Genomic DNA, 24,149 nt, shown 5'->3' with positions numbered 1-24,149 from the left:
GCCGGAGACTGAAACTGTAAATGTTGTACTTACCTGTAAAACAACCTAACATTTCTTCCCCCAGGAACTGTTTCTGAAAATTGTACTAAGTGTCCATTTTTAAAACAGATTATTGCCAATAATTCAAAAACTGTATTACTTACTGTGGGAAGTTGGCCTGATTTGTAGTGGTTACCTAAGGTACTTACACTTTATACAGGTCCAGTTATCCCTTATTAGTGAAATGTAGGCAGTGTCTAGAAGCCAGGCTCTCTAGAGGTAGATGTAGCTGAGCAGCCAAGCCTTACCTAGGAGACATGCAAAGCTCATGCAATACCACTGTAGTCACACAGTACTCACACACATGAAATACTCTGTGTTACAAAAAATAAAGGTACTTAATTTTTGTGACACAAATGCCACAAATACCATAGAGACTTTACTCCCTTAGGAGCTACGTAATACACAAATTATATACACCAGTATGCACAAATGTACATAAAGGCAGTTCAAAAACTGTGCAAATAGTAAAAATCACAATAGTTAGAAATGGGCCTAGGGCGAACACAAACCATATGCTAAGAAAATGGAATGCAAATTTGGGTTCCCACCTAGGCAAGTGTAGTGTGTAGAGGGGTGCTGGGAGTATTAGAAACACCAAAAGTAAGTAATATAACCCACCCAGGAAAGCAGGAGTAAACCGCAGTAACTTTCCTATTACACACAAGAATACGAGAAAGAAGATTATGCAAGAACCAGAAGAGACTGCAAGACACCAACAGAGGATTCCTGGACCTGAAGACCTGTGGAAGAAGGGGACCAACTCCAAGAAGCACAGAAGAGTCCAGGGAGAACAGGAGCCCCGGCTAACCCGAATGAAGGTGCAAAAGAGGACCCACCGGTGAAGAACAATAGTCAGTACTGCACCCACAAAGATGGATGCAGGTTTCTGGTTGGTGCAGATGATGTCTCACGCCGAATAGAAGATTGCAGTCTGGTTTGCGTCACTGGATTCCACCAACAAGCCTTGGCACACTCAAAGCATGCGGTTAGCGGAAAATGGCGCTGCCTGGGACCACAAGGGACCTGGAGGACTCTACCCAGGAGGGGGAGTCAGAGAGGGCTCTCAGCAACTCAGAGAGCCCACAAAAGGCCAGGCTGCGCGCATAGGAGTCCCAGAGCACTGGGACAAAGGAGGTGCAAAAGGAGGCCTACGCAGCACTACCACAAAGGATCCCACGCCGCCAGAGAACCACTCAGGAAGCTGTGCGTCGCAGGATAGCATGCTGGGGGACAGAGCTGCACTGTGCACAAAAAACTTCTTAGAAGGATGCCAACAAGCCTTGGCAAATGCAAACAAATACGGAGTGCATGGGGGTACTGCCTTGCGTGGGGAGGCAAGCTCTTATCTCGACCAAAGTTGGACAGTAGTACGTCAGGACCACTTCAGTCCACCACCGTGATGCAGGATCCACGCAATTTGTCAGGAGAGGGGACCCACGCAGCCGGTCGTCGTCGCAGAGAGGTGCCTCCTTCACTCCAAGAGAGACTCCTTTGTTCTTCTGGTGCAGGCTGAAGACAGGCTGTCCTCTGAGGATGCACAACTGGGAAACAGTTGCAGTTGCTGGCAGGAGCTGAAGATACAATGTTGCAGAAGTCATCTTTGCTTCTTTGTTGCAGTTTGAAGAGTTCCTGGAGGATCCAGATGCAGTTTCTTTGGTGAGAAGGTGAAGTAAAGGATGCAGAGGATTCCTGCTGGAGTCTTGCAATCAGAATCTGAAGAACCACCCAAAAGAGAGACCCTAAATAGCCCTGAAAGAGGGATTGGTCACCTAACCAGGTAAGCACCTATCAGGAGAGGGCTCTGATGTCACCTGCTGGCACTGGCCACTCAGATGCTCCCAGAGTTCCCTGCCAACCTTGAATCCCAGATGGCAAAACCCAAGGACCCTCTGGAGGAGCTCTGAGCACCACCCCTAGGGTGGTGATGGACAGGGGATTGGTCACTCCCCTTTCCTTTGTCCAGTTTCGCACCAGAGCAGGGACTGGGGGTCCCTGAACCTGTGTAGACTGGATTATGTAATGAGGGCACCAAATGTGCCCTTCAAACCATTTCCAGTGGCTTGGGGAGGCTACCCCTCAATCCTGTAACACCTATTTCACAAAGCAAATACTTTTTTCTGCCTTCCTGGGGTCGAGCTGCTTGAGCAACAGGAGGGCAGAAACCTGTCTGGGAGGTAGCAGCAGCTGGGGCTGCCTGGAAAACCTCAGAAGGCTGTAATGGCAGTACTGGGGTCCTCTAAGGAGTCCCCAGAGTGCATGGAATCATACAACCAATGCTTGCAAAAGCATGGGAGTATGATTCCTACATGTTTGATACCAAACATGCCTATGTTCGGAGTTACCATTATGTAGCTGGACACAGGTAGTGACCTATGTCTAGTACATGCATACAATTGCTTCCCTGCACTCACAAAGTCTGGGAAAATGGTCCTGGAGGTCGTGGGGGTATCTCTGCTAGTGCAGGTGTGCCTACACACACAGGTACTCTGCACCCTGCCCTCAGGACTGGAGGGCTTGCTATAGCAGTGACTTACAAGTGACCTGGTGCAGAGTAAATGCAGTGAAAGAGTGCATGCACCTTTTCACGCAGGGTGCATTGGCAGTCCAGCAAAAGTCTTTGCATGGGCCCCCTATGAGTAGCCAAAGATATGCAGCAGCCCATAGGGATCCCTTGGAGCCCCAATGCCCTGGGTACCTAGATACCATATACCAGTATGGGTGAAATACTGAGTTAGCAGTATGCAACAGCCATCATTTAAGGGAGAGAGCATAACTACTGGGGTCCTGATTAGGAGGATTCAAGTAGACACAGTCAAACACACTGATGAACAGGCCAAAAGTGGGGTTAACCAAGCTAGAAAGAGGCTACTTTCCTATACTTACCTACTTCAAACAAAGTACTGTTGATACCTGTGTAAAAATATGAAACTTTTAAAGTACTTACCTGCAACTTGAATCGTGTGGTTCTAAAAATAAATTAAGAAAATATATATTTGGTATATAAAAACCATTGGACTGGAGTTAAGCCATTGAGAGTGTGCTTCTTCTATTATCTGCAAGTGTACAACAAATGCTTTGCACTACCCTCTGATAAGCCTAACTGCTCAACCACACTACCACAAAGAGAGCATTAGTATTATCTACTTCAGCCTCTGTGGAACCCCTGGACTCTGTGCACACTATATATCACTTTTTCTATAGTATATACAGAGCCAGCTTCCTACAGTAACACAGTACCAAAACACTAGATAGACAACCCTCCAATAGGAGGTAAGTAAACACACTAAATATATACACTAGTTATCAGAAATAGGCATAAAAAGTGACAGAAAACAGAACAAATGCAGACAGACAATAGTGACCCTAGGGAGAGCCCAAACCATAAAAAAAAAGGAATGCGAACACAGAAATCCCATCTAGATAAGTGGACTGTGTAGAGGGGAGCTGGGGGTACTAGCAAACCCCAAAGGTAAGTACCACAGTGCCCCCCAGCAACCAGGAGGAACAGAGAAACTTACCAGATTTTCCCCAAACCACACAAAAGGAAAAAAATTAAGAAAATGCAACATCCAGACAAGACTGCAAGAAACCAGTGGTGGATTCCTGAAGAGGAAGGCCTGTGGAAGAAGGGGACCAAGTCCAGAAGTCACAGAAGAGTCCAGGGGGAGTAGGAGCTACTACCCACCCAGCTGTGGATGCAGGAGTTGGTCGACGGTAGGACGAAGACGGTCAGCAATGCAGCCTTGGAGCAGGTGAAGAGTTCCTGGAGGATGCAGTCAACGACGCCGGTTGGAAGACTGCAGTCGGTCAGTGGCATGGAAAAGGCACCTACAATCCTTGGCAAAGGCAGAAGTCATGGTGAAGCAAAAGTGGAGCTGCCGGGACCAGCAAGGTCCAGGAGGACTCAACCCAGGGGGGGTGTCTCAGGGGGGCCCTCAGCAAGGCACAGTCCAAAGGAGAAGAGGCAACAGGAGATTGTAGGAAAGTACCATCTTGCCTGGCATATTATCCCCATTTTTACATGTATGTCAGTTTGTTTTTGACTGTCTCACTGGGATCCTGCTAGCCAGGACCCCAGTGCTCATAGTTTGTGGCCTGAATGTGTATACCTGTGTAGTGACTAACTGTGTCACTGAGGCTCTGCTAATCAGACCCTCAGTGCTTATGCGCTCTCTGCCTCTAAAATTGTCACTATAGGCTAGTGACCACTTTTACCAATTTCAGTTGGCACACTGGAACACCTTTATATTTCCCTAGTATATGGTACCTGGGTACCCAGGGTATTGGGGTTCCAGGAGATCCCTAAGGGCTGTAGCATTTCTTTTGCCACCCATAGGGAGCTCAGACAAACCTTTACACAGGACTGCCATTGAAGCCTGAGTGAAACAACGCACACGTTATTTCACAGCCATTTTCACTGCACTTGTCCTGCGATGCTAAACTCCCTGAGTTGATCTCTGGTGTCGTGGGATTTCCTTTTTGCAGTGTTGAGACGACCGCCGTGTTCAGACTTCTTGAACCCGTGCTGAAGGACTTATGCGGGTGCTTCCTGCTTATGCGTGGGATCTCTACGTTGCTGAGGGCCCCCTGTGTCTCCTTACCCCAGTGGCGACATCCTGGTCCTTCCTGAGCCCGGGCAGCACCCTTTTTCTCCAACCGCAACTCTTGCAGCTAGCAAGGCTTGTTTGCGGTATTTTGCCAAAGGAAACAACTCTGCATCCTCCAGCATGCCGTGGGACATCTTCTGCACAAAGGAGAATTTCCGGAGGCAGCCATTTTCCACCTTCATCCGGGGTTTAGTGGGCTCCTGCCCCCCCAGACACTTTTGCGACTCTTGGATTTGGTCCCCTTCCTTTGTAGGTCCTCAAGTCCAGGAATCCGTCTTCAGTGCTTTGCAGTCTGTTGTGGTCTTTGCAGAATCCCTTATCGCAACTTTAGTGTGTTTCTGGGGAAATAGTACTGCTTTACTCCTTCTTTCCGGGGTCTTGGAGTGGGGTATCTGTGACACCTTTAGTGTTTTCTTACACTCCCAGTGACCCTCTACACATTACACTAGCCTAGGGGTCCATTTGTGGTTCGCATTCCACTTTCTTAGTATATGGTTTGTGTTGCCCCTAGACCTATTGCATCCTATTGTATTCTACAGTGTTTGCACTACTTTCTGACTGTTACTTACATGATTTGGTTTTCTGTGTATATTTTGTGTATTTTACTTACCTCCTAAGGGAGTATATCCTCTGAGATATTTTTGGCACATTGTCACTAAAATAAAGTACCTTTATTTTTAGTAACCTTGAGTATTGTCTTTCTTATAATATAGTACCTATATGATATAAGTGGTATAGTAGGAGCTTTGCATGTCTCCTAGTTCAGCCTTGGCTGCTCTGCTATAGCTACCTCTATCAGCCTAAGCTGCTAGAACACTACTACTCTACTAATAAGGGAGAACTGGACGTGGCACAAGGTGTAAGTACCATTGGCACCCACTATCAGCCAGGCCAGCCTCCTACAGAGACCCACTGGATGAGGAATCAGGAGTCACAGAGGAACCCACACAGCACAACTGGAGAAGGGTCCCACGCTGCAAGAGAAGCACACAGAGGGCTGTGCTTTGCAGGAAGGAGTGCTGGGGACTACCGGGAGCCTGAAGATCCCTTGGAGGACATGTAGACAAGCCTTGGCAGCTGCAAGAGACGCAGTGCATGGGGGTACTGTCCTGCATCTGAAGGCAAGGGCTTACCTCCACCAAAGTTGGACAGCTGACACAGAAGACCAAGAGAGCTACTCCGGACCACCACTCGTGATGCAGGATCCACGCAGCTCAGGATGAGAAGAGATCCACGAAGCTGTTCATTGTTGAAGTTGGTCCCTGCGGATGCAGGGGACTGACTCCTTTACTCCTAGGGAGATTCCTTCTTCCTTCTCGTGCAGACTGAAGACTTGCCGCCCTCAGAGGATGCACAACCGGGGAAATGTTGCAGGAGCTGGAAGGAGCTGTGGAAACAATGTTGAAGGCAGAGTCTTCGTAGTGGATGCAAGTTGTCGGTTCCTGGAGGGTCCAGTCGCGGTTCCAGTGGCCAGAAGTCTAAGTAGAAGTTGCAGAGGAGTCGTGCTGGAATCTTGCAAGCCAAATCTGAGAACCCACCCAAGAGAGAGACCCTAAATAGGCCTGAAAGGGGGATTGGTCACCTAGCCAGGTGACCACCTATTGGGGTGGGGGCTCTAATGTCACCTGCCAGACCCGGCCACTCAGATGCTCCCAGAGGATCCTGCCATCCTTGGATTCAAGATGGCAGAACCCAGGGACCCTCTGTATGAGATCTGAGCACCAACCCTGGGGTGGTGATGGACAGGGAAGTGGTCACTCCCCTTTTGTAGGAAAATGCCTCTCTTGGCATGGTTATCCCCAAACATTTTGCCTTTTGGTAATGCTAGTTATGATTGAAAGTGTGCTGGGGCCCTGCTAACCAGGCCCAGCACCAGTTATCTTTCCCTAAACTGTACCTTTGTTCCCACAATTGGCACAGCCCTGGCACATAGATAAGTCCCTTGTAAATGGTACCCCTGGTACCAAGGTCCTTGTGACCAGGGAAGGTTTCTGAGGGCTGCAGCATGTATTATGCCACCCTGGGGACCCCTCACTCAGCACATACACACTGCCTCACAGCTTGTGTGTGCTGGTGGGGAGAAAATGACTAAGTCGACATGGTACTCCCCTCAGAGTGCCATGTCCCCCATCCCACTGCCTGTGGCATAGGTAAGTCACCCCTCTAGCAGGCCCTACAGCCTTAAGGCAGGGTGTCGAGATGGGGCCATTCACCTGAAAAGCAGGATGTCGGCAGGGGCAATGGCATTCCCCCGACCTCCTGGAACACCTGTCAGCACTTCCTGGTGGGCACAGAAACCCCGGCAGGTGTCCCAAAAGAAAAGGGGGAGTGGAAGAGAGAGACAAAACACTGCCACGTCTTGCTGGTCCAGCCAGGCACCCTGTATCTTCAGGGGGGCAGGTTGTTGTTGACAGAGTGATAGTAGAGTTAGTGCACTCAACTTCCTTGAAACTGAATCTCTCTTTCAGATATGGGCACAGGAGCAATAGAAGAACACCGGGACGCTCCAGCACTTTTCTTGGATAATAATAACTGTTGGCACAAATACTAACACTGCATTACCAAAAACCCAAACTGAGTACCATAACAATAAGTACTGGCTTCACAGAGATTCACTGTTGCACACTACAATTAGAACTGTGGTTACACTTATCATGCACAAGAAAGACAAACAAGGGAATTAATTATATCATGTAGAACTTTCCTGCATGCATAGTGTTCAACTAAAAGGAACAAAAACAATCCAAGCAATACAAATGTACACTCTGGGTTTACAGTTAGGGTGGCACAGTTTGGTTTGGTTTCACTGTGTGTGTGAAAAACCCTTCAAAAGCAAATTCCTCAAACCTGAAACACAAGCATGAATGACACAATTTAAATCCAAGAGTTATGCTATTAAAGAAAGAAAAGTCACGTAAATGCTCTTTTAAAATTGCACTGTCACTTTTTGTAGTACTTGAGCTCAAGCAGATTTCCTGAAGCACATTTAGGCAAGTAACTACAATAATAATGTAGAATGTTCAGAAATGCATTTGTCTCTTCAAAATAAGCACTCTGTCAAAATACGAGGTCTGAAATACACCAGCTGTTCTAGGAAAGTGCTGCGCTCAAAGAACAAATTCCCTGGAGAATACTAGTCTCTTAGCTGCAGTCTTTTCCGGAGTGCTGGAGGAATGCCTGGTGTCAGCTGGTACAGGAACAAAGAAAAGAATTGCCTCAAAAGTCCTAAATACGAGGATGACAGCAGGGGTTGGATGCCAAATCAGGTGCTGAGATCAGGAAGCAAAACAAAGCCAAGCAGGGAGGCATGTTTCACTCTGCTATTTATAGCCAATCAGGAAAGCAGTTGAGTTTCCACATGTGGATGAGTCACCACACTCAATTAGAAGCACATGTCTACACCTGCTCACTTTAGCAAACAAGCATTGATAAAACCAATTGTGTAACACAGCACATTATGTTTACTTAGAAACATGAAGGTTTAACCAAGAACAGAGATATGATTTAACCATAATCCCTGGAGATGCTGACAAATAACGCAGAAGGCATCTTGGGGATTCCTGACACAGGGTACACTATGCCACAAGTGAGGGCATAGCTGCATGAGCACTATGCCCCTACTGTGTCTAAGCCAAATCTTAGACATTATAAGTGCAGGGTAGCCATAAAGAGTATATGGTCTGGGAGTCTGTCAAACACGAACTCCACAGTTCCATAACTTCTCAGCACAATAAATCCACACTGATGCCAGTGTGGAATTTATTGGAGAATGCACACAGAGGGCATCCTAGAGATGCCTCCTCTATACCAGTCCAATTCCTAGTGTTAGGCTGACCAGTTCCTGCCAGCCTGCCAGAACCAGATGGGTTTCTGGCCACATAGGGTGAGTGCCTTTGTCACTCTGTGGCCAACAACAAAGCCTGAAATGGGTGGAGGTGCTTCTCACCTCCCCTATAGGAAATGTAACACCTGGCGGTGAGCCTCAAAGGCTCATGCCTGTTGTTACAGCGCCACAGGGCATTCCAGCTAGTGGAGATGCCCGGCCCTCCGGACATAGCCCCCACTTTTGGCAGCAAGTCCAGAGAAGATAATGAGAAAAACAAGGAGGAGTAACCTACCAGTCAAGACAGTCCCTAAGGTGTCCTGAGCTGAGGTGACCCCCTGCCTTAAGAAATCCTCCATCTTGGTTTTGGAGGATTCCCCCAATAGGAATATGGATGTGCCCCCCTCCGCTCAGGGAGGAGGCACAAAGAGGGTGTAGTCACCCTCCAGGACAGTAGCCATCGGAAACTGTCCCCAACCTAAACACACCCCTAAATTGAGTATTTAGGGGCAACCCTGAACCCAGGAAATCAGATTCCTGCAACCTGAAGAAAGAAGGACTGCTGACCTGAAAGCCCCGCAGAGACGATGGAGACAAAAACTGACTTGGCCCCAGCCCTACCGGCCTGTCTCCAGATTCTAAGAACCTGCACAGCGACGCATCCAGCAGGACCAGCAACCTCTGAGGACTCAGAGGACTGACCTGCACCTAAAGGACCAAAACCTCCTGAGGACAGCGGCTCTGTCCAGAAGCAACAACAAAACAAGCAACTTTAAAGAGACTCCAACTTCCCACCAGAAGCGTGAGTCTTTACACTCTGCACCCTACGCCCCCGGCTTGAGTTTGGAGAATCCAACACTGCAGGTGAGTCCAACGACGTGGACACCCTGAGTCGACCTCTCTGCACCCCCATAGTGACGCCTGCAGACAGGATCCAGAGGCTCCTCCTGACTGCGACTACCTGGTAACAAAGGAACTGGACCAAACACTGCACCAGCAGCTTCCATGACCGAGAGGAACCACCAACTAGTGCAGGAGTGACCAGCAGGTGGCCCTCATCCTACCCCAGTCAGTGGTTTGCCCGAGAAACCCCCTGTGCCCTGCCTGCATCACCAGTGACCCCCGGATCCCTCCATTGTTTTCAATACAAAACCCGATGCCTACTTTGTACACTGCACCCGGCCGCCCCTGTGATGCTGAGGGTGTGTTTTGTGTGCTTGTGGATGTCCCAACCCAGTGCTCTACAAAACCCCCCTGGGCTGCTCCCTGAGGACGCAAGTACTTACCTGCTAGCAGACTGGAACTGGAGCATCCCTGTTTTCCATAGGGACCTATGTATTTTTGGCCCTCCTTTGATCTTTGCACCTGACCGGCCCTCTGTTGCTGGTGCAGTAGTTTTGGGGTTGCCTTGAACCTATGCCCAAGAGACTGGACTTGTAAGTGCTTTACTTACCTGAAAAACTAACCAATACTTACCTCCCCCAGGAACAGTTGATTATTGAAATGTCCACTTTTCAAATAGCTTATAGCCATTTCAACCAAAACTGTGTGTACTACTGTTTTAAATCAAAGTTCTATACTTACCTGTGTGAAGTACCTTACAATTTATGTACTTACCTAAAATTTGAAACTTCTGGTTCTAGAAATAAACTAAGAAAATATATTTTTCTATATAAAAACCTACTGGCCTGGAGTTAAGTCTTTTTGAGTGTGTGTTCTCATTTATTGCCTGTGTGTGTACAACAAATGCTTAACACTACCCTCTGATAAGCCTACTGCTCGACCACACTACCACAAAATAGAGCATTAATATTATCTAATTTTGCTACTATCAACCTCTAAGGGGAACCCTTGGACTCTGTGCAAACTATCTCTTACTTTGAGATAGTATATACAGAGCCAACTTCCTACATGTTGTAACTCCTCCCTGTTTTCCCAAATGTTCCTGCCGGACTTGCCGCCAAAAGTGGGGCTTTGTCTGGGGGCGAGCATCTCCACTAGCTGGAGTGCCCTGGGCACTGTAATCCGAGGCTTGAGCCTTTGAGGCACACGACCAGGTGTTGCAGTTCCTGGAGGGGGAGGTGTGAAGCACCTCCACCCAGGACAGGCTGTGTTTCTGACCACAGAGTGCACAAAGGCACTCACCCCATGTGGTCAGAAACTTGTCTGAAAGTGGCAGGGTGGCACAGACTGGTCAGTCCTACCCTAGCAGTTGGGCTAACATACTATCTCTAAGATGCCCTCTGTGGGCATTTTTCAATAAATCCCGCACTGGCATCAGTGTGGGTTTATTGTGCTGAGAAGTTTGATACCAAACTTTCCAGTATTCAGTGAAGCCATTATGGTGCTGTGGAGTTCGTAATGACATACTCCCAGACCATATACTCAATATGGCTACACTGCACTTACAATGTCTAAGAACGGACTTTGACACTGTAGGGGCATATTGCTCATGCAGCCATGCCTTCACCTGTAGTATAGTGCACCCTGCCTTAGGGCTGTAGGGCCTGCTAGAGGGGTGACCTACCCATGCATGTGGGCATGGTGCCATGTCAACTGTCTTTTCCTCCCCACCGGCACACACAAACTGCAAGGCAGTGTGTTTGTGCTGAGTGAGGGGGTCCCCTAGGGTGGCATAACACACGCTGCAGCCTTTGGAGACCTTCCCTGGCCACAGGGCCCTTGGTACCATGGGTACCTTTTACAAGGGACTTATCTGTGTGCCAGGGCTGTGCCAATTGTGGAAACAAAGGTATAGTTTTAGGGAAAGAACACTGGTGCTGGGGCCTGGTTAGCAGGGACCCAGAAACCTTTTAATCAAAGCTGGCATCAACACTAGGTAAAAAGTGTGCGTGTGGGGGGTAATCATGCCAACATTGGCACTTTCCTACACTTCCTAATAAAGTCTACGTCCAAAACCTTAGCTGCCCTAGGTACCACCATAGCATATGGCACTCCCTCCTCCGTAGCCACAGTAGGAGGTGAGAGCATGCCAGTATCTGGAGAAGTATCCAGTCCCTTGGCTTCCTCTAGTTCCTCATACCAGTCTATATGCTCCAAACCATATTCGAAGGAGTCATGGGACCCCTCCCATTCCTCACCTGCACCTGGCTGATCAAAATGAGGCATAGGCACTGATCTGGCCCCTGACAGCACTGTCAAAGTCGGAATCTGCATCATACAACGTCTTTCTGGCCCTGGATTATCTGGGATTAGGATGGGGCTCACCACCGGTGGGCACCGGCTTAGTGGGGAGCATTGCGTCCGGGAACGATGCCAGAGGAGGCTGACTGTGTGCACTCTGCATCATTCCTGATCCGGGATCGGATCCAGGAGTCCCCAACGGCACCGAAGCCACCAGCGTGTAATCTGATGGAGCCCCTCCCAACATTGCCGGCCCTGAACTGAACCATTAGTGAGGGCTCAACCAAATATGATGCGCAGTGTGTCGTAAAACCCCTTTAGTTGAGCGGGTGTCAGTCCGGCTCCCGGAAAGGGTGAGAGACCTGAAGTCTGCCCTGGCATAGTTTCTGCGGAACCGTGCTCGGAAAGTCGACGTTCAGAGACGCCTCGTCGTCTGACGGGCATGCTAAAGTCCACTTGGAGTAGCTCCTCGAGCACTAGGAGGACCTTGAGTGTGACGAAGAGGACTTGGGGCTCTTGCAGCAGTTCCATGGCCTCCTCCTTAATCGGGACCATGACCTCCTAGGTGTCATGTCAACCGAAGTCGACTGCTGGGCCGCCATGAGCTTCAGAGACCGCTCTCTCAAAGCTTTCGGGTCCATGGCCCAGCAGTCAGAACACAACTTTGAGTTGTTGTCTCTATCAAGGCAGCAGAGATATACCCGATAAGGGTCCGTCACCGACATGGCACAATGGCATGCACCACATGGCTTAAAAGTAATCTTCTTCAATGACATCCTTACACAGACTCAAAAAAGCATCAACAAAAAGGTTAAAAAAAAGGCCTACCAAAAAAGGCGGAGTGTAGCTTAACCAGCACGGAAGGAAAGGAACTGACATACGTGTGCTGGGATTGTGCCTTTATAGGCGACCGTGACATCACGGACGGATCCAACGACACCGACGACTCCACGCGGATCTCAACTACACCACGCGAGCACCCAGGGAACTGCTCATCAAAAAGTTCCAGATTCCAAGCTAACGCCAGGAAATTCTTATGTAAGAAATCTGCAGCTAGAAGTCTTTATCAGATAACTCACTTTCCAAATGTCAGGATACTGAGATTTATTCGTGGCATCTCGCTATTTGACAGATGACCGTGGAGCCAGACCAAGACTTGGACCAGGCTCCCAACAAGGTATCGGACAACTCCTCACCGAATGGCAGAAGGGAAGATGTTTGCCCCGGCTGAAAGACTTACATCAGCAAATTTGTTTTCACCTCCAAGGTGGGGAGCTGGGGGTCAAGAACTTTGGCCGCCCTATGCATTACCATGGGGCGGGAAAAGGATTCTTCATTAGCTGGACCAGGGGATGAGGGAAGGCAGTTTTAAGGGGCGGTATTGAGGAAACTAGCCTCTTGCAAGCCATCATAGCAATTGTCATCTTGATAGGGTTGAGAAAACTCATCACCTGCATCATAATCATTGTCAGAGTCTGTTCCGAAAGAACAAGTTACCGTCGGTAACGCTTTTTCTGGTGGATACAATAGCCACCTGTGGATTCCTCACCTTATGAATGAATCCTTGCGGCAGCATCCGACAGAAAGTCTTCTTCCCAGCTCTCTACGTCGACGAGGACGTCACAATTGCACAGCTCCACGTGACTCCGTCTGACGTCACCATGCCTATGAGAGGTCCTCGCCAGCGTGCTGACGTCAGTTTCACCTATTTTTACGTGCCTTTGAGGCACCCACAATAACACCAACAGATGTATACATACAAAAAACCTTCATGATGCAACATAATCAAACACATCCTTAACAAATACGAGAAAAACATAAAAATATACATACAAAAATGAGTATATATAAAACTCATATATACAAATACCACACATCCTAGTGCAATCAGGCAGGCAACGGGGAGGAGGGTGGGACTGTGAGGAATCCACAGGTAGCAATTGTATCCACCAGAAAAAGCGTTACCGAAGGTAAGTAACTTGTTCTTCTGATGGATACAAACAACTGGTGGATTCCTCACCTTATGAATACAGTCCCAAAGCAGTACCGCACTCGGAGGAGGGTGCCTGCCCGATTACACTAAGACATCCTGTAATACAGAACGCGTAAAATGGCCGTCTCTCCTAACCTCCGAATCCAAACAGTAATGTTTTGCGAGGGTGTGGAGGGACGCCCAAGTCGCCGCTTTACAAATGTACACCACTGGAACATCCCTTGCCAGGGCCGAAGTGGTTGACTCAGCCCTGGAGGAATGGGCTCTGATACCCTCCGTGGGAACTTTCTTTGCGAACGAGTAGCAAACCTTGATACAAAGAATGACCCACCTGGAGATAGTTCTTTTATGGACTGCTCTGCCCCTTCGCAGTCCCACATATCCCATGAACAGCTGACCATCCAGGCGAAAGTCTTTTGTCCTCTCAATGTAAAAAATGAGAGCCCTTCTGGGGTCCAATGGATGGAGTCTCTCTACCTCCTTTGAGGGGTGAGGAGGAGGGTAGAAGGATGAAAGGGTAATCGTTTGCCCCATATGAAAAGGAGTGACAACTTTTGGCACGAAAGCCGGCCTGGTTTTCAATACCACTTTATCAGGGAAAAACGAGGTAAAAGGGGGTTTCACAGAAAGAGCTTGAAGCTTACTAACCCACCTAGCTGAGGTTATTTCAACTAGAAAAACAGTTTAAAGAACTAACAACCTTAACAAACAAGAGTGCATGGGCTCGAAAGGCGAATCCATCAAGTAAGTTAAAACAAGATTTAGATCCCACTGAGGCATAAGAAAAGGTGTGGGTGGAAACACATTAAGCAAACCCTTTAGAAACCTATTTACAATAGTTGACTTAAACAGAGAGGGCTGATCCGGGAGGCAAAGAAAAGCTGATAGGGCAGACAAATAACTCTTAACTGTAGCCACTGTACAACCATTCTTTGCTAGTTCTAAAGTGAATAATAAAATGTCAGAAAGGTGGGCCCTCAAGGGATCAATCTGTCTCTCTCCACACCAAACTACAAATTGTGCACACCTACCGCCATAAATGGTCTTAGTGGAGTGTCGCCTGGCCGATAAGATAACATCCACTACATCTGGTGGGAGAGAAAAGGAACTCGGGTTGCCCTGTTCAATCTCCAGGCATGAAGGTGCAGGCTCTGGCGGTGAGGGTGTAGAACCTGCCCTTGCAACTGCGAGAGGAGGTCAACCCTGTGAGGGAGACGGAGCGGTGGGCACAGTGAGAGTTGTAGAAGGTCTGTGTACCACACCCTTCTTGGCCAATATGGAGCTATTAAGATGACTTGGGCCCGGTCTTGGCGAATCTTCCTCAGAACCCGAGGAATCAAGGGTATGGGGGGAAACGCATAAAACAACTGGCCATACCAGGACATCTGAAACGCGTCACCCAATGCTCCTTGCACCGGATACTGGAGGCTGCAGAATGTCGGGTAGTGCGCGTTCTCCTTAGTGGCAAACAGATCTGCCTGAGGAGATCCCCACATCTGAAAGATGTAAAGGACCAGGTCTGGATGGAGACACCACTCATGATCGGCTGAGAAGTGCCGACTGAAACTGTCCGCACGTACATTCAAGACTCCGGCCAAATGATTTGCCATCAAGCAAATCTGATGGTCCTGAGCCCAGGACCAGAGCCGCAGAGCCTCTCTGCAGAGACGGTACGACCCTACTCCTCCCTGCTTGTTGATGTACCACATCAAGGTCGTGTTGTCTGTCAGGACTTGAACCGACCGACCGCGAAGGGAAGGGAGGAAGGCCTTGAGAGCCAGACGTATCGCCCGCAATTCTAACAGATTGATGTGAAACATCTGTTCTGCTGGAGACCAATGACCTTTGATCTCCAGGTACCCCAGATGAGGTCCCCACCCTAGAGTGGAAGCATCCGTTATAACCGTTGTCACTGGTGGTGGTAGCAAAAACGGCCTTTCTCGAGAAAGATTGCCGTCCACAGCCCTCCACTGGAGATCCGCTGCAGCATCCCTGGAGATCTTTACCGATTCCTCGAGATCTCCTCTGTGTTGAGACCACTGGCAGCAGAGGAACCACTGAAGAGCCCTCATATGCCAGCGCGAATGAGTGACCAACAGAATGCAAGAATCAAAGAGACTGAGCAGGCGTAAGAACTTGAGGACCGGAACAACCGCTCCATTTCGAAACATTAGAATCAACGCCTGAATGTCCTGAATCCGCTGAGGCAGAGGATAGGCTTGATTCAATGTTGTGTCCAGTACTGCCCCTATGAACAGGAGGCGTTGAGAGGGCTCCAGGTGAGATTTGGGCACATTTACCGAAAAGCCCACAACTGGGTTGTCATCTGCAGGTGATGTAGCACGAGCTCTGGAGACTTGGCTTTGATCAACCAATCAGGTAAGGGAATACCGCTATTCCCTTCCTCCTGAGACTTGCTGCGACCACCGCCATCACCTTCGTGAAGACTCAAGGTGCGGAAGTAAGCCCAAACGGAAGGACCGCACATTGGTAGTGTTGCGATCACACCACAAACCGGAGATACTTCCTGTGCGACTTGAGTAGAGGGATATGAAAGTACGCATCTTGCAAGTCGACAGACACCATCCAATCCTCTTCGCCCAACGCCAGAAGTACCTGCGCTAGAGTCAGGATTTTGAACTTCTTCTGCTTGAGGAACCAATCAAAATCCTCAGGTCCAGGATTCGTCTCAAACGACCGTCCTTCTTGGGGATCAGGAAATACCTTGAATAACAGCCCTGACCCCTTTCCTGCTCTGGAACCAACTCCACCGCACCTTTTGACAATAGGGTCTGAACCTCCTGTAGCAACAACAGGAGATGGTCTTCTGAACAAAACAAGGGACGGGGAGGGATGGGAGGAGGAAACTCCTGAAAAGGGAGAGCATATCCCTTTCTCACAATATTCAGTACCCATGAGTCTGATGTAATCAACTCCCACATGTGAAGAAAAGTACGTAGCCTTCCCCCTACAGGAGAGGTATGGTCGATAAAGTATTGAAAACTAGGACTGCTTCCCTTGCTGTTGTCCTCCAGAGGAAGAGGTTGCAGAAGGGTGCTGCTGGGTGGCCCCTTGAGCTCTATCTCTCCCCCGCCCTCTAAAGGATCGATATGGAGGATTGGCAGGCTGCTGGACTGAAGACTGGGGCCTTCGAAAAGCTGCCCCACGATCGAACCCCTAAACCTGCAAAAGGATCTTAAAGGGGTAGCAGAAGTGGCTTGTAAACCTAAGGACTTCGCCGTGGCCAGGCTGTCCTTAAAACGTTCCAGGGCAGAATCTGCTTTCTCGCCAAACAGCCTTTCTCCATCAAAGGGCAAGTCTAATAATGTGTTCTGCACATCAGCTGAGAAACCCGAAGACCTTAGCCAAGCGTGCCGTCTGAGTCCAAACCAGAATGAATAATCTGCTTGCCGCCGCCTGTGCATCAGAAAGGAGCACACCCAATGGTCTCTGAACCTCCTGAGGCACATCTACAACCATAGCCTTTGCCGAATCCATGAGAGTGTGGACATACCTGCCCACCACACAGGTAGCGTTCGCAGCCTTAAGAGCCATGCTGCAAGATGAAAAGGTCTTTTTCGCATATTGCTCCATCCGCTTGGATTCCCTGTCAGATGGGTTCACAGGGTAAGACTCAGGAGCAGACCTTGTGGAGCAAGTGGCCTGAACTACCAGACTCTCCGGGGTTGGATGGCGTGACAAAAACCCAGGATCACCAGGCACTCCTCTTTGCTCCTAGCCACAGCTCTATTAACCGCTGGAGATGAAACCAGCTTTCTCCACAGGTCTAAGATGGGTTCTGTTAACGCCTCATTGAAAGGCAGCAAAGGGTCAGCAGAAGTTGTAGAGGAATGCAGCACTTCAGTTAACAAGTTGGTCTTTATCTCCGCTGCAGCCAAAGGCAGTTCCAAAAAGTCTGCAGCCTTTTTAATCACAGAGTGAAAGGTTGCCGCCTCTTCTGTGAACTCCCCTGGCAAAGATAAGTCCCATTCCAGGGAAGTATCCAGCCCACCGGCCGACTCCAAGCCCTCATACTCTCCCAAGGGCTCGACAAGTTCACCTTCCTCCAGCTGTCTCCGGTATTCCTCCTCTTCCAGGAGACACAAGGCCCTCCTGCGAGATCTCAAACGCGACTCCAACCTCAGCGTCAACATTGAATTCGCTGACGCCGAAGACACCACCTTCAAATTCAGACAAGGCACTGGAGAGGAAGGTCAACTCCGAGACCCATCACTCGGACCAGGCATCGGCACGGACTCCAAAGGCACCTCCACCGGAGCCGGCTGGCAGGGAGATGTCATCGGCGCTGGCCGACACAGCGATGGTAAGGGCCCAGTTGGCGACGCCACAGACAAAGCACCACGAGGTGAAATCATCAGCGTCGGCCCGGTACCTTCATCAGGGCAAAACGGCATAAACGGCACCGGCAAACGCCAATGGCCCCGTGGGACCAGCCAGTGCACCACTACCAGGGGCCATTGTCTGAAAGACCGCATACATGACACTTAAAAATGCCGCCGGATCCGCTCCCGGCACCGGGAAGGCAGGATACTGCTGGTCTTGGTCCTGTTGCTGTCCATCCGACTCCTGTGGAGTCGGAGAGAATCAAGGACTATGAGGAGCCACCTCATAGACGGACGGCGCCGGAGAAGCCTCCGGACCCGTCGGGCTCACTTCCCACTTATCATGGTGCCAACGAGATGGGGACCTTGACCTCGAACGACTCCGAGCCGAACGGCGCTGAGTCGTGATGGCACTGCTTCTTATGCTTCTTCGAAGAAGCGTGGGAAGATGATCTCTTATGGCCTCTATGACTCTTTTTAGCTTTTGCCAAAAAGAGCTTGGCCTCCCTCTCCTTCAATGCCTTAGGGTTCATGCTCTGGCACAACGCACTCCTCAACGTCATGCTAAGAGCTAAGGCACGAAAGACAATCTTCATGTGGGTCTGTGACCGACATCCGACCACGGCACTCTCTGCATGGCTTAAACCCAGATTTCCTCGTGGGAGACATTGTAACAACAAGAGCTACAGTAGATACACCAACCAAAGTTAGCCAGGAAAAAAATTTGAGCGTCGAAGGCACGGAAAAAAGGAAACTGACGTCAGCACGCCGGCGAGGACCTCTTATTGGCATGGTGACGTCAGACTGAGTCACGTGGAGCCATGCCATTGTGACGTCCTCGTCGACATAGAGAGCTGGGAAGAAGACTTTCCATCGGATGCTGGCGCAAGGACGAATTCATAAGGTGAAGAATCCACAGTTAGTTTGTATCCATCAGAAAGTGTGTGTAAGGAAATGCCTCCTTGGCATGGTTACCCCCTGACTTTTTGCCTTTGATGATGCAAGGAAATGCCTCCTTGGCATGGTTACCCCCTGACTTTTTGCCTTTGTTGATGCTAAGTTATGATTTGAAAGTGTGCTGGGACCCTGCTAACCAGGCCCCACCACCAGTGTTCTTTCCCTAAATCTGTACTTCTGTATCCACGATTGGCACAACCCTGGCACCCAGGTAAGTCCCTTGTAACTGGTACCGCTAGTACCAAGGGCCCTGATGCCAGGGAAGGTCTCTAAGGGCTGCAGCATGTCTTATGCCACCTTAGAGACCCCTCACTCAGCACATGCACACTGCCTCTCAGCTTGTGTGTGCTGGTGGGGAGAAAAAGACTAAGTCGACATGGCACTCCCCTCAGAGTGCCATGCCAACCTCACACCGCCTGTGGCATAGTTAAGACACCCCTCTAGCAGGCCTTACAGCCCTAAGGCAGGGTGCACTATACCACAGGTGCATGAGCACACACAAGCTGTGAGGCAGTGTGCATGTGGTGAGTGAGGGGTCCCCAGGGTGGCATAAGACATGCTGTAGCCCTTAGAGACCTTCCCTGGCATCAGGGCCCTTGGTACAAGGGGTACCAGTTACAGGGGACTTATCTGAGTGCCAGGGTTGTGCCAATTGTGGAAGCAAATGTACAGTTTAGGCAAATAACACTGGTGCTGGGGCCTGGTGAGCAGGGCCCCAGCACACTTTCAATCAAAACTTAGCATCAGCAAAGGCAAAAAGTTAGGGGGTAACCATGCCAAGGAGGCATTTCCTTAGAAGGGGTGACTTACCTTTGCCACAGGCAGTGTGAGGTTGGCATGGCATTCTGAGGGGAGTGCCAAGTCGACTTAGTCTTTTTCTCCCCACCAGCACAGACAAGCTGTGAGGCAGTGTGCATGTGCTGAGTGAGGGGTCCCCAGGGTGGCGTAAGACAGCAGTGGTTCATAATATTCTAGCCATTCCAATCAGTGTTTTTTCTGCTTACTTCTACATCTTACAACAAGGGAACACAACAATTAACACAGACTGTCACATTCATGTGTTAAGTTTAACCTTGTACTCTTCACTGGCTGCACACATATCAGTAAATTTCCTTAGTAAATAGCATTATTACATACAGCGCATTTGATTTACCAAAATGATAAACATATGCACCCGTCCACATTTGCCGCAATTTGAAATGTTTTAGGTCAATTAAAATAAATGGATGTGAATCATTACGTACCAGGACTGCACTCCTGGGCTACCAAATTCAACACTTCCACTGCAGCAGGGCACTGTTGTATGAATTCTTCACAAAAAAGGCTGTCTTCTAAAAGCTGAGCCATGACAAGACATGCCCTTCAATTAAAAAATATGAACATTTTAAAACTGCTCAAGATACTCAATGCATTATTAAATCGACTATTAAATTAATCAAAAACTAGTTCACACATGTATGAACATTTGTCATCTGTGCCACCACAAACATATTTATGTATGAACAGTGTTATATCCTAACATATTTAAAGAAAAATACAACCCTCCACTAACCTACGCTGGACAAGGCCTTCAAAAACACACCCAATTAATACAACTGATGATTAAATATTAAGCAGCCCCAGGCATTTTCAAACCTAGACCAAGGGTACAGAAAGATTACAGTTTAAAAATAATTTTTGCAATAGCTCCGATAAAATATTTCTCACTTGTATAGAGGAGTGAAGATCACTTGACTATTGATAACAAATGAAAGATAGGTGAAAACAGGATTCGAAATTTGGATCCCAGCCACCATTTAATTGGCATAATTGAATATCCATGTGGAATAAGTAGGGGTTCACTGAGTAAACATCTGTAAGTAATATATTTTATCAAGTAATACTTCTGGGACTTTTGGGTAGCATGTCTAATGAGAACTAATGAAGTAAAAAATACAAATAAAAAAAGCTGGGCAGGAAGTCACAGAAAATTTGAAACCCCCCAACAATCAACAAAAGGACAGGCAATAACAGAAGAAACACAAAGCTTAGAAACCGTGGATTTGGTAACTTAAGCTCTATAACTGATAATGTTAAAGACAATCACTTAGTGATATAGGACCGCCAGGCCATGTCCTGTCTGTCTCTCCTGCATCTGTAGTTAATAGGGAGACAAATCCTTTCAATATGCATGACATTCATGCCCACTGGCCAAGATCACTTCTCATTAGGTCACTGGCACATATTTGTGGTGAGTACTTTCCAACATGTTTTGAACCACTGACTGACAACTACCAAAGGAACTCAAAGCGCCTCTTCTCTGTGATAATACAGATTACTATCAGCAGCTCTATTGAAACAGAGAGGGCACACAGTAGTAACCCATGGATCCTGTGTGTGATACTTTACAGCAGGGAACTGAAAGAGGATTGTTGCTGTCAACTAAAGGTGGTGCTGTGTGAAAATGGTTGAGTCATTTCTGATTTTTCCAATTGGCAACTTAAGTCTAGGCACTCAATCCCTTCTTTGACAATAATTGACTGCTTTGGGGCTCGACATTGGCCAGCTTTTCTGACTACTAGGCTAGATTAGTCCCAAAATACTCAAAAGAACAATATGTGATCAAGGTCAAAGTGTAAAAAAGTCTGCGTGGATTTCATGGCAGGCTAAGATAAAACGATAGCTAAGGATCTTGCAACTGGCATCACAACCATTGTTTGCCAATTTACAACACAATAGTGCAATAAACAACTGCCACATATCACTACTGCTGAACTTTTTGCTGGAGACACTTTATATTCTAGGGTGATAGGTCTCAAGACTCGCTGTTTTATTATATTTTTTTTCCTTTCTTCCAGGAAGGCAATTCCATCTGTTTGCCCCCTCCTTCCAATGACAGTGCTCTTCACTTTATTCACTACATGCTACTGTTAATCAATGGTAGCTTCCAAGGTAAATCCAATTATAATCCTTAAGACTCTCCCATATTTTCCTGGCAGATAAATCAACTTTTATGTAACCATAAACCTAAACATACCCTCCCATTCTACCACATCAAAGGTTTGTTGGCTTACCTTGACATAAAATAAAAACGATTAAAAATGGGGTTTCTGGATGGCTAGGGTATGCCTGACTCTAGTCAGGACAAATAAGTTACACAACAAAGATAACCTGTGCTCACCCCCTGGTAACTGGCACAGAGCAGTCAGGCTTATCCCCAGAGGTCACGTGTAAAGTGTTTGCTCAACACTGAGTTGAAAGAGTGTGCTGGGATCCTGCTAACCAGTCCCCAGCACCAGTGTTCTTTCCCTAAAAATGTACCATTGTTTCCACAATTGACACACCTATGGCACACAGATAAGTCCCTTGTAAAAGGTACCAGTGGTACCAAGGGCACGGTTAACAGGGAGGATCCCTAAGGGCGCAGCATGTGTTGTGCCACCCTAAGGTACCCCTCACCTAACACATGAACACTGCCATTGCAGATTGTGTGTGTGTTGGGTGGGGAGAAAAAGGCAAAGTCGACATGGCATCCCCCTCAGGGTGCCATGTCCACAAAATACTGCCTGTGGCATAGGTAAGTCACCCCTCTAGCAGGCCTTCAAGCCCAAAGACAGGCTGCACCATATCACAGGTGAGGGCGTAGCTGCAGGAGCAATATGCCCCTACAGTGTCTAAGTCCATTCTTAAACATTGTAAGTGCAGTGTGGCCATATTAAGTATTTTGTCTGGGAGTTTGTCATTACAAACTTGATAGTTCCATAATGGCTTCACTGAATACTGTGAAGTTTGGTATCAAACTTCTCAGCACAATGAACCCCACATATGCCAACGTGGGATTTATTTTAAAAAAATGCACACAGAGGGCATTTTAGAGATGTCCCCCTGTATTCTACCCAATCCTCTAGTGTAGGACTGACTGGTCTGTGCCAGCCTGACACTAAAAGACAAGTTTCTGACCCCATGGGGTGAGGGCCTTTGTGCTCTCTGAGGCCAGAAACAAAGCCTACTCTGTGTGAAGGTGCTTCACACCTCCCCCCTGCAGGAACTGTAAGACCTGGCGGTGAGCTTCAAAGTCTCAGGCCTCATGTTACAGAGCCCAGGGCACTCCAGCTAGTGGAGATGCCTGCCCCCTGGACAAAGCCCCACTTCTGGTAGCAGGTTTGGCGGGAAACTTACAAAAAACAAGGAGAAGTGACCACTTCAGCTGGGACTACCCCTAAGGTCTCCAGAGCTGAAGTGACTCCTTCTCTGCAAATTCCTCCATCTTGGTTTGGAGGACAGAGACCAATTGGGATAGGAATGTGCTCCCCTCCCCAAAGGGAGTGGACACAAGGAGGGTGTAGCCATTGGCTACTGCCCTCTGATCCCTGTAACGCCCCTAAATCTTGTATTTAAGGGCTCCCCTGAACCCAGCTCACCAGATTCCTGGTGACCTGACAAGAAGAAGGAGGACTACTTAGCGGAAACCCCCAGAAGAGAAGAAGGAAGACAACAACTGCTTTGGCCCCAGCCCTACTGGCCTGTCTCCTGCTTCAAAGAACCTGCAAAAGACCAGCGACCTCTGCCAACTCAAGAGGACTGCCCTGCACCCAAAAGGACCAAGAACTCCAGAGGACAGCAGCTCTGTCTAAGAAAATCTACAACCAAGGACTCCCACCTCAATTTGGATGCTTCAGTCCTAACCCCTGTGCACCCGATGCCCACGTCCCGTGTCCAGGTGGTCCACCCAGCTAAAGAAGGTCCCCAGGTGATTGGGAGCAAGTGCCCACCATGGTTTGACCTCTCTACCTCCTCCACGACGCCGCCTGCACAGGGAATCCCAAGGCCTCCCCTGACAGCGAAGCTACGGACAAAGATTTCCGACGCCTAAAGACACACTGCAGCCACAGCTCTCAGGCCTTGGAGAACCAACCTCGGGTGCAGCAACTTTCAGCAGGCGGCCCTCCTCCCTGTCTATCTGGTGGTGTGCCCGAGACACCCCCCTGGACCTTGCCTGCAGCCTCTGAATGACCCCCAGGTCTCTTCACAGACCAGCAATGGAAGCCCGACGTCCTGTTTGCACCCTGTACCCGGCCGTCCCTGTGCCGCTGGGTAAGCGTGTTTGGTGCCTACTTGTGGCCCCTCCAGTGCTCTTTTAAACCCCCACCCCTCGTCTGCCCTCTGAGCCGTGGGTACGTACCTGCAGGCAGGCCTGGTTCCGCGTACCCCTTCTCCATTGGAATCTACTTTAAAATTGCTCATCTTTGACCTCTGCACCT

At 48.7% G+C, this 24,149-nt stretch overlaps 1 protein-coding gene across 5 annotated transcripts in view; it reads right to left on the bottom strand.

Moving 5' to 3' along the window:
* HECTD4 (HECT domain E3 ubiquitin protein ligase 4) overlaps nt 1-24,149 on the bottom strand; it is a 1,724,100-nt gene that overhangs the window by 712,125 nt on the left and 987,826 nt on the right. For all 5 annotated transcript variants that reach the window (XR_011199486.1, XM_069214810.1, XM_069214812.1 and 2 more), the window contains exon 44: nt 20,154-20,269. Coding sequence is in view for 4 of the 5 variants with exons in the window: in XM_069214810.1 (XP_069070911.1) it covers nt 20,154-20,269 (116 nt within the window). In the remaining variant the exon portion in view is untranslated. The remainder of the gene's footprint in view (nt 1-20,153; nt 20,270-24,149) is intronic.

The sequence above is a fragment of the Pleurodeles waltl genome, chromosome 11 (assembly GCF_031143425.1).
Source record: "Pleurodeles waltl isolate 20211129_DDA chromosome 11, aPleWal1.hap1.20221129, whole genome shotgun sequence".
Taxonomy (NCBI): domain Eukaryota; kingdom Metazoa; phylum Chordata; class Amphibia; order Caudata; family Salamandridae; genus Pleurodeles; species Pleurodeles waltl.
Note: the sequence above shows the minus strand (reverse complement) of the source record. Positions and strands in the feature narration are given on the sequence as shown.